This window comes from Caenorhabditis elegans, chromosome III, assembly GCF_000002985.6.
Source record: "Caenorhabditis elegans chromosome III".
NCBI lineage: Eukaryota > Metazoa > Nematoda > Chromadorea > Rhabditida > Rhabditidae > Caenorhabditis > Caenorhabditis elegans.
In genome coordinates, this window is record NC_003281.10 from 254,405 (window position 1) to 264,972 (window position 10,568).

The 10,568-nt window shown below is 33.7% G+C and overlaps 1 protein-coding gene across 2 annotated transcripts; it reads left to right on the forward strand.

Annotated features, from left to right (window-relative positions):
* Nucleotides 1–130: 130 nt before the first annotated feature.
* phkg-1 lies at nucleotides 131–10,488 on the forward strand. Of its 2 annotated transcripts, NM_001381687.3 has the most exons (7): nucleotides 131–259; nucleotides 1,693–1,879; nucleotides 3,057–3,250; nucleotides 4,871–5,115; nucleotides 6,721–6,985; nucleotides 8,652–8,756; nucleotides 9,376–10,488. In NM_001381687.3, exons 1-7 carry the CDS (start codon nucleotides 155–157, stop codon nucleotides 9,553–9,555), a joined length of 1,281 nt encoding a protein of 426 aa, NP_001368037.1. In that variant the 5' UTR covers nucleotides 131–154; the 3' UTR covers nucleotides 9,556–10,488. The 2 variants fall into 2 exon arrangements, with proteins under 2 accessions (NP_001368037.1, NP_001360127.1); NM_001373828.4 differs by having other exon boundaries at nucleotides 1,693–3,250; nucleotides 9,376–10,474.
* Nucleotides 10,489–10,568: the final 80 nt, after the last annotated feature.

The following is a 10,568-nucleotide window of genomic DNA, read 5'->3' on the forward strand; positions in this document are numbered from 1 at the left end:
CGGGGTTTTTAGACCCTAAAATTATATTTTTTGGTTTTTTTTAATCTGAAAATTTCAAAAATTGGTGAAAATTAAAAAAAAAATTCCTGAAAAATCTGAAAATTTTCTGAATTTTTCTCTCAAATTTCAGCAGGCTTCTGCTTCCCCCCATTTAATGGGAATGTTGATTGTGGATACGGATCACGAGGATTCTGACGAATCACAACATTATCGACATGAAGAGGACCAGGGATTCAATGCAGCATATGAATCTAAAGAAGTACGAAAATGTGCCTAAAAATATGAAAAATTGGTGAAATTTACCCCGAAAACCTGAAATTTTAATAAAATTTAACCTAAAAATTGGACAATTTGATGAAATTTGACTGGAAAATGTGCCTAAAAATATGAAAAATTGGCGAAATTCACCCCGAAAACATGAAAATTTTGTGAAATTTGATTTTAAAATGTTAAAAAAAATAGTGAAATTTCACTTGGAAATCGTTATTTTACGGAGAATTTTGGACAAAAACTGGAAAAATCAGAGTTTTTGAGTTAAAAATGCGAACTTTCGGCGTTTTTCAGCCATTTTTGTGCTTAGAGCTGCAAAAAATCCCGATTTTGAGCTAAAAATCCAAAAAATTAAATTTTTTGAGCAAAAAATGCGAAAAATCTAATTTTTTGAGCTAAAAATTCAAAATCTCAGTTTTTTTTTTGAAGCTAGAAATGCAAAAATGGAATCTTTCCAAGCTTAAAATCCAAAAAATCTTGTGTTTTGAGCCAAAAATTCAAAAAATCTCGTTTTTTGAGCCAAAAACTCAAAAAATCTCGTTTTTTGAGCCAAAAACTCTAAAAAGCTCGTTTTTTGAGCCAAAAATCCAAAAAATCTTGTGTTTTGAGCCAAAAATTCAAAAAATCTCGTTTTTTGAGCCAAAAATTCAAAAAATCTCGTGTTTTGAGCAAAAAATGCGAAAAATCTCATTTTTTGAGCTAAAAATTCAAAATCTCAGTTTTTTTGAAGCTAGAAATGCAAAAATGGAATCTTTCCAAGCTTAAAATTCAAAAAATCTCGTTTTTTTGAGCCAAAAATTCTAAAAATCTCGTCTTTTGAGCCAAAAAATCTAAAAATCCCGTCTTTCGGCTCAAAATTTGAGCGATTCTGAAAAATATGCAAAATTTGACGGAAAAACTAATTTTCAACGAAAATTCCGTATAAAATTGCAAAAAAATAGTCATTTTTAATGTAAAAATCAAATTTTTTTCATGGAAAATTGTTTTTGAGCATTTTTTGCTTCAAAAAATGGCTAAAAATCGATAATTTCTGATTTTTTTTCGACAAAAAACCCTAAAATTTACGGAAAAATTGAATTTCTAAAGGTTTTGGCGTTTCGAAGCATAAAATTCGGTAAAAATCGATAATTTTCGTTGAAAAAGTTGCTGAAAAAGTTGAATTCACGGAAATTTGAGCAAAAATCTGGAAATTTAAAAAAAAACTAAACATCTCCGAAAATTCTTGAAACAAAGTCGAAATTATCGATTTTTCTGCATTTTTGAGGTGAAAATACTCTAAAATCGTGAATTTTTGTGCGAAATTTTCAAATTTCCAGTGTTTTTGGGTAAAAACCCCCAGAAAAATGGGAAATTATTGATTTTTCAGCAAAAAATTCGAAAAAAAATATATCGATTTTAACTGTAAATTTCAATTTTTTGCAGGTCCTAGGACGAGGCCTAGCCTCAACAGTCCGACGATGTATCGAAAAAGGCAGTGGACAGCATTTTGCAGTGAAAATTGTCGATATTTCGACTGAAAAACAGTCTGAAAATGAAGCGAAGCGGCTTTTGGAGGAGACAATTTCAGAAGTTGAAATTCTTCGGCAATTGTCTGGACATCCGTCTATTAGTAATGCCTGAAATTGGATGAAAAGACTGAAAAACTGGGTGAAATTCGATCAAAAAGATGATTTTTATACTTAAAATACGAAAAAATTGCGAAAATTCACCACAAAAATCAGATTTTTGCTCCAAAAACTAAGTTTAGAGCTATTTTAAGCACTGAAATTATTGAAAATCTGCTGAAAAATGGCTTAACGGCCGATTTTTAACTGAAAAACCCCTGGAAAACTCTGTGTTTCATTCGATTTTTCGAGATTTAAAACATTAAAATCCAAATTTCTCGCCTAGAAAAACCTAAAACTCGCGAGAGGACTCGAACCTGTGACCTTCTGCGCCATAGCCAAAGCTCTTAGTCACTGCGCCATAACGCGTGGCGCAGGCGGTAAGTTGGTGGGCTGTGGCGCAGAAGATAACAGGTTCGAACCCTCTCGCGGGTTATATGTTTTTCTAGCTGTAAAACATTCAAGAAAAGTTTCCACGTGGCAAATGTGCTATGTCGGCAATTTATGTGCGGAAATACCAAATTTTAGCATTAAAATATGCAAAAATTTGGCATTTTCACCCGGAATTGCTCACCGGGAGCACATTTGACCACTTTCCCGGGGAACCTCTGCCCAAATTTTTAATTTTCTGACTGAAAAAAGCTAAAATGTTTGATTTTTGGCACCAAGAAATATGTATGTGATTTTTTTCTGACTGTACAGCTGAAAATTTACGGATTTTTACATTTTCAGCTTTAAATCCCTTTTTTCCGGCTGGACATATGAAAAAAAAAAACGGAAAACTGATTTTTCTGTCAAAAATGTTCACAATTTGCTATAAAATAGCCAAATGGTCGAAAAAACGCCCAAAAATCCGGAATTTGTTTTGAAATTTGACATTTTTAGTTTGATTTCTCAATTCTGACATTTTTCGGGTTACGGTAGCCTCAAAAATACACAAACACTTATTTCCCATTTCCACGTGGCAAATGTGTTATGTCGGCGATTTTTGTGCGGAAATATCAAATTTTAGCATTAAAATATGCAAAATTTTGGAATTTTCAACCGAAATTGCTCACAGAGAGCACATTTGACCACTTTCCCGGGGAACCTCTGCCCAAATTTTCCAATTTTTTCTTGTGGAAAAGTTCCCTAAAAACACAAATACCATTTTCAGCGCTAAAAAAATTTCAAAATTTTCAGTAAAAATCCACGATTTTTACCAAACTCCGTCATTCCTGTTCGCCGTCTTCGAAATGGCTCCACGCGGAGAGCTCTTCGATGTGCTCAATTCTACAGTAACCGTGTCGGAGAAACGAGCACGAAGACTGATGAAACAGCTTTTTGATGGAGTTGAATATATGCATGCACGGGATATTGTTCATAGGGATTTAAAGGTATAAAAATGAACGAAAATTCGGAAAAATTGAAGAAATTTGGAGGAAACCTGATTTTTATAATGAAAATTGCCGAAAATTTCAGTTTTTAGATTTTAAAAGTACAAAAATCGTGCGAAACTAGTGAAAAACTAAGAAAATTTTAATGAAAATTCAGAAAAATTGATGAAATAATGCTCTAAAATCACGAAAATAGCTGAAAACTTGAAAATTAGATTACAAATAGAGAAAAACATGGTTAAAAGTACGGAAATTGACAAAGTCAGTAAAAAACTATGAAAATTAGGCAAAAATTGAGAAAAACTAATCTTAAATGGTGAAAATTGCAAAAGTTTGGGTAAAAATCGAGAAATTGATAGAAAAATATAGGAAATTAGTGCTGAAAAATCTTAAAAGGTTGCACAAATTTTGAAAATTTGCAAAAAAAACCATTTTTGTTCGAAGAACTGAAAAAAAGCGAGAATTTTGAAATTTTACTATGAAAATCAGAAAAAAATAACTCTATACATTTCCTGAAACGTGCACATTTTCTAGAAAATAGCCAAATGTCCGAAAGCAGATTCGAAAATCCGAAATTTGTTTAGAAAATTGAGATTTTCAGTTTCAATGTTTCAATTCTGACATTTTTTTCGTGTTACGGTAGCCTCCAAAATACTCAAACACTGATTTCCACGTGGCAAATGTGTTATGTCGGCGATTTTTGTGTGGGAATATCAAATTTTAGCATTAAAATATGCAAAAATTTGGAATTTTCACCCGACATTGCTCACAGAGAGCACATTTGACCACTTTCCCGGGGAACCTATGCCCAAATTTTCCAATTTTCTAACTGAAAAAAGTAAAAATTTTTAATTTTTGGCACCAAGAAACAAATTTTCATTTTTTCGTTTTTCAGGCTGAAAATCTTCAAAATTCCAAAAATTTAGACTAGAACTCTGAAAATCTGAGTAAAAAGCTGCTCAAAGCCCGAAGTTACAAGAAAAAATGACGGAAATTTCTAAAAATGAGCATAATTTTGACAATATTCACTAATTGTCTAAATTTTGGGATTTTCTTTTAGAATCTATGAAAAATTGCGAGAATTACAGTTTTCCTCCCAAAAAGTTTTTTTTTTTGCGTAAAAATGCCAAATTACAATAAAAAAGAGCAAATTTTCGGCAAAAAAATACTTGACCATTTTATGGGCGTAGTTTGATAGATTTTTTTCGAACAAAAAGTCCTCATCATGTTCCATGTGGCAAATGTGTTATGTCGGCGATTTTTGTGTGGAAATATCAAATTTTAGCATTAAAAGATGCAAAAATTTGAAATTTTCACCCGAAATTGCTCACAGAGAGCACATTTGACCACTTTCCCGGGGAACCTCTACCCAAATTTTCCAATTTTTCGAGCTGAAAATTTGAAAATCGAGAAAACCACGCAAAAATTCAATTTTCTACGTGAAAATCTGCCAAAAAATGTCATTTTTAGCACAAAAATTCAAATTTTTCAGAAAAAATTAAATAAAAATCATTTTCCGGGGTTAAAAATGGCATTTTTGCCAGTTTTTCAGGTAGAAAATTGAATTTTTGCATGGAAAACAAATGAAAAAATCCCCCCGAAAACCCTCAAATTTTGCAGCTAGAAAACATTTTATGCATCGACGAGGAGCGAATCGTCATTTCGGATTTCGGATTTGCCACTCGTATTCCACGTGGAAAAAAGCTACGTGATTTGTGTGGAACACCGGGATACTTGGCACCGGAGACGATTCGATGCCAATGGTACGATAATGCAGAAGGATATTCATTAGAAGTTGATGAATGGGCACTTGGAGTCATTATGTATACGTTGTTGGCCGGTTGTGCACCGTTTTATCATCGAAAGTGAGCATTTTCGTTGGAAAATTGCAGAAAAATTGAGTGAAATTGGTTTAAAACCGGGAAAATCGTGAAAATTAGGCAGAAATTACCCTAAAACGGACAAAAAATTGTGAAAATTTGGCTGAAATTGGCTTAAAGTCGTCGTGGAAAATTTGCAAAAAAATGAATGAGAAAATCTAGTTGAAATAGTCGAAAAATTGTTAAAAATGGAGAATCTCTGAGAATTAGGGCTAAATTCGGCAAATATGGCTTAAAACGAGAGAAAAATGTGCAAAAAATGGAGAAAATCTAGCTGAAATGGGGAAAATTTTGGCTGAAAACCGAAAATCCCTTAGAAATTGTCAAAAAGCGAGGAAATCGGCTGGAGCTCCAGAAGAAAAGTCATTGTTTCTAAAACTACAGTAACCCTACAGTACCCCTACAGTACACCTACAGTACCCCGACCATATCCCCCACTAACCCCAAACCAATATCCCTTCAAAAGACGAAAAGTCAATTTTTCTAAAACTACAGTAATCCTACAGTACCCCTACAGTACCCCTACAGTACCCCGACCATATCCCCCACTAATCCCAAACTAATATTCCTTCAAAAGACGAAAAGTCAATTTTTCTAAAACTACAGTAATCCTACAGTACCCCTACAGTACCCCGACCATATCTCCCACTAATCCCAAACTAATATTCTTTCAAAAGACGAAAAGTCAATTTTTCTAAAACTACAGTAACCCTACAGTACCCCTACAGTACCCCGACCATATCCCCCCACTAACCCCAAACCAATATCCCTTCAAAAGACGAAAAGTCAATTTTTCTAAAACTACAGTAATCCTACAGTACCCCTACAGTACGCCGATCATATCCCCAACTAACTTCAAACCAATATCCCTACAAAAGACGAAAAGTCAATTTTTCTAAAACTACAGAAACCCTACGAAATTTCCCTGAATTTGAGGAAAAATTCAGAAAATTCGGCTAAAAACTAAGAAAAATGCGGGTTTGGAGCAAAAAAGTTGAAATTTTAACACAAAATTTCGCTAAATTCAGTAAAATTGGGATTTCGCCCAAAAAAAATCGATAAAATTCGGGATTTCCAAGAGAATTTTGGAAAAATTGATTTTTTTGCACTGACAAGATTCAGAAAACATTGTAATAATTTGCACAAAATTTAATAAAAACCGATTTTAGCTGCGAAAAAAAGGATTTTGGTAGAAAAAGTCTACGATTTTTGTTTGAAAATTCAACAAAAATCGTGATTTTCAAGTAAATTATGTGATTTTTGATGAAAATGTGAGAATTTTGGAGTTTTTTCCGATAAAATAAATTTGTAACCGAATTTTCTAAGTTTTCAGCTTGAAATTCATCGAAATTTACGAAAATTCTGCATTTCCCGTGGCAAATGTGTTATGTCGGCGATTTTTGTGTGTGAAAATATCAAAATTTAGCAGTAAAATATGCAAAAATTTGGAATTTTCACCCAAAATTGCTCACGGAGAGCACATTTGACCACTTTCCCGGGGAACCTCTGCCCAAATTTTCAATTTTCTTTCAATTTTCTTCTGAAAAAAGCTAAAATTTTAGATTTTCAAGTCAAAACTCAAATTTCCAGACAACTAATGATGCTCCGGCTCATCCAACAAGGAAAATTCGAGTTCCGCAACGAACAATGGGCGAATATCACTGCAGAAGCCAAAAATCTAATCACCCAGTTGCTCCAAGTTGATGCAACAAAGAGAATTAGCTCAAAAGAGTGTTTAGCACATGAATGGATGATTCCAATTGCACAACAACAGGCTCCACAGATGGTTCCTGTCGTTGAAGTGGAGCTTGTCAAGGATCAAACATCGGAGAGAGCTAGGAAACGGTTCAAAACGGTGAGAAAATTTTTTTTTAGAAAATTGGAGAAAATCGAGCAAAAACGAAGAAATTGCAACATAAATCGGGAAAATCGACAAAAATCAGGAAATTTAGAGGAAAATGCTCCAAATTTGAAGAAAAATGAGCAAAAAATAACGAAAATTAGCTGAAAATTGACGGAATTTTGTGAAAATTTCGAAAAATTGGTTTCTATCAGTTTGAAAAGTCTGAGAAAATATACCAAAATTCACCCAGAAACCACTAATTTTTAGAGTTATATAGTAGTAGTATTGTAGGGTTACTGTAGGGTTACTGTAGTTTTAGAAAAATTGACTTTTCGTCTTTTGAAGGGATATTGGTTTGGGGTTAGTGGGGGATATGGTCGGGATACTGTAGGGGTACTGTAGGGGTACTGTAGGATTACTGTAGTTTTAGAAAAATTGGTATTTCGTCTTTTGAAGGGATATTGGTTTGGGGATATGGTCGGGGTACTGTAGGATTACTGTAGTTTTAGAAAAATTGCCTTTTCTTATTTTGAAGGGATATTGGTTTGGGGTTAGTGGGGGATATGGTCGGGGTACTGTAGTGTTACTGTAGGATTACTGTAGTTTTAGAAAAATTTACTTTTCACCGTTTGATATTAGATTGGGTTAGTGGGGGATATGGTCGGGGTACTGTAGGGGTACTGTAGTTTTAGAAAAATTGACTTTTCGTCTTTTGAAGGGATATTGGTTTGGGCTTAGTGAGGGGATATGGTCGGGGTACTGTAGGATTACTGTAGTTTTAGAAAAATTGACTTTGCTTATTTTGAAGGGATATTAGTTTGGGATTAGTGGGGGATATGGTCGGGGTACTGTAGGATTACTGTAGTTTTAGAAAAATTGACTTTTCTTATTTTGAAGGGATATTGGTTTGGGGTTAGTGGGGGATATGGTCGGGGTACTGTAGGGGTACTGTAGTTTTAGAAAAATTGACTTTTCGTCTTTTGAAGGGATATTGGTTTGGGGTTAGTGGGGGGATATGGTCGGGGTACTGTAGGGGTACTGTAGTTTTAGAAAAATTGACTTTTCGTCTTTTGAAGGGATATTGGTTTGGGGTTAGTGGGAGGATATGGTCGGGGTACTGTAGGATTACTGTAGTTTTAGAAAAATTGACTTTTCGTCTTTTGAAGGGATATTGGTTTGGGGTTAGTGGGGGGATATGGTCGGGGTACTGTAGTAGTACTGTAGGATTACTGTAGTTTTAGAAAAATTGACTTTTCGTCTTTTGAAGGGATATTGGTTTGGGGTTAGTGGGGGGGATATGGTCGGGGTACTGTAGGGGTACTGTAGTTTTAGAAAAATTGACTTTTCGTCTTTTGAAGGGATATTGGTTTGGGGTTAGTGGGGGGATATGGTCGGGGTACTGTAGTAGTACTGTAGGATTACTGTAGTTTTAGAAAAATTGACTTTTCGTCTTTTGAAGGGATATTGGTTTGGGGTTAGTAGGGGATATGGTCGGGGTACTGTAGTGTTACTGTAGGATTACTGTATTTTTAGAAAAATTTACTTTTCACCGTTTGATATTAGATTGGGTTAGTGGAGGATATGGTCGGGGTACTGTAGGATTACTGTAGGATAAATGAAGAAAATTTTGAGAAAAATCCCCCCCAAAAAATTCCAATAAATTATCGATTTTTTGCAGGCAATCATCTGGGTTCGATTCTTCCAACGTCTGGCCAAATACAAATATCTTAAAACTGTCATTGATCGGGATGTACTTAGGAAGAGACCATTTAGAGATCGAGATGTAAGAAATTCTGCTGAAAATTGGAAAAAAAAGTGTTTTTTGCCGAAAAAAAAGCGATGAAAACTGTCAAAAATTCAGTTTTTTGAGAGAAAATTGCTGAAAACTCGATTTTTCAATTTTTCAGCGGAAAAATCATCGAAATTTCAGTTATTCGACGGAAAATTCACAATATTCAGACGAAATTTTGCAAAAAATTTCGGCGAAAATTGATCTGAAATTGCTGGAAATGGTCATCAATATCCTAAAATTTTTCCTAGTCTGAAAACTTGGAAAAACTATAAAAATTTCCTCGAGAAAAGTGCCAAAAGCATAATTTTTGAACATTTCGGATCAGAATTAGTCAGAAACTTCAAAATTTGGCAGAAAACTCGTAAATTGACTATTTTTCACTTGAAAATGCATATTTTTTGGACTTTCTTGCTCAAAAACTCTTTAAAAATTGACGATATGTGCTCTTTTTTCTCATTTTCCGTCAAAATTTCTCCAAAAAAAAATTGGATTTTGTTAATGAAAAATGAAAAATATCGATTTTTACATCAAAAACTCCATTTTTGTGCTCAAAAATTCAAATTTTTCAGCTTAAAAACCCGAAAAACTCTCAATTTTGACAATTTTGCAGATTCGTCACGAAGCGGAATCATCAATGTTCAGTGTATATGGTCACTGGGTGAATCGAGGGTTCTACTATTCCAGAGATATGCTATTCGCCAACAAGCCACGCCCGAAAATTGCCAAGAAAACTGACGGAGCAGCTGCTGTGGAGCAGAAGCTTAAAGTCCCGCCGATAGCTGTTAATTAGATGAAAATTTGTTGTGCAATTTTTAGTGAAAATTCGGCTGAAAATCCGGTTTTTTGACTGATTTGTAGTAGAAAAATTGAATTTTCCGGTTTTTTCCCTGATTTTTGGTCAAAAAAGTCATTTTTTTCCACTGAAAATTTGGCTCAAAAACCGGTTTTTTCACCATTTTCCACACAAAAAGTCAATTTTTCAACTGAAAATTGAGTGAAACTCCATGTTTTTTTTTGTTGGGATTTTTCACTAATTTCCAGTTGAGAAAATTCAATTTTCTGGCTGAAATTTTCCAAAAAAAAAAATTGGATTATTTTGACTGGAAAATGTTCAAAATTCCGGATTTTAACTCAAATTCAGTCAAAAATTCGCGATTTTCTCTTCGCTTTTATGTAAAAAATATAGAATTTCCCCTCTTCCCAATTATTTTCTTGCCTCCTCCCTAATTCTCTGAGTTTTTGCTCGAAAAATGTGCTTTTTCGGATTTTTCGCCTGAAAATTCGATTTTCCCATATTTCCGTTGTAAAAATGTCCTCCTCCCACGCATTTTCACCATTTTTGTTCTAGTTTTTGCACAATTTTTTACAATGTTCCAGCCGAAATTTAATTTTGCTGAAAAAAATTCGGAAATTTTCAGATTTTTCGCATTTTTTTGCCCGAAAAAAGGGCAAAAAATGAGGAAAAACTGAAATTTTTGGGATTTTTCCGATTTTTTCCAGCAAAAATCTGAATTTTTCTGTAATTTTTCCAGCAAAAATCTGAATTTTTCTGTAATTTTTCCAGCAAAAATCTGAATTTTTCTGTAATTTTTCCAGCAAAAATCTGAATTTTTTCTGTAATTTTCTACTCTCTAATGTGCCCCAACACAATTCGTTGTACAGATCTCTCTACTGTTTCTGTCTTTAATTTTCAGTTTTTTTCAGTATAAATTCTCCGCGAAACATTTTTTCAAATTTGTTATAGCTAGTTTTTTTTGTGTGCTACGGTTTAGTTATTTGCCGGAATTTTTATTTTTATTCCAT

Excerpts from the sequence above, each read along its gene's own strand:
- phkg-1 (NM_001381687.3), top strand. The coding sequence starts at position 155 with ATGGGAATGTTGATTGTGGATACGGATCACGAGGATTCTGACGAATCA. Across the intron at positions 3,251-4,870 it reads TTGTTCATAGGGATTTAAAG|CTAGAAAACATTTTATGCAT; the intron begins GTATAAAAATGA and ends CAAATTTTGCAG. Across the intron at positions 8,757-9,375 it reads GACCATTTAGAGATCGAGAT|ATTCGTCACGAAGCGGAATC; the intron begins GTAAGAAATTCT and ends ACAATTTTGCAG.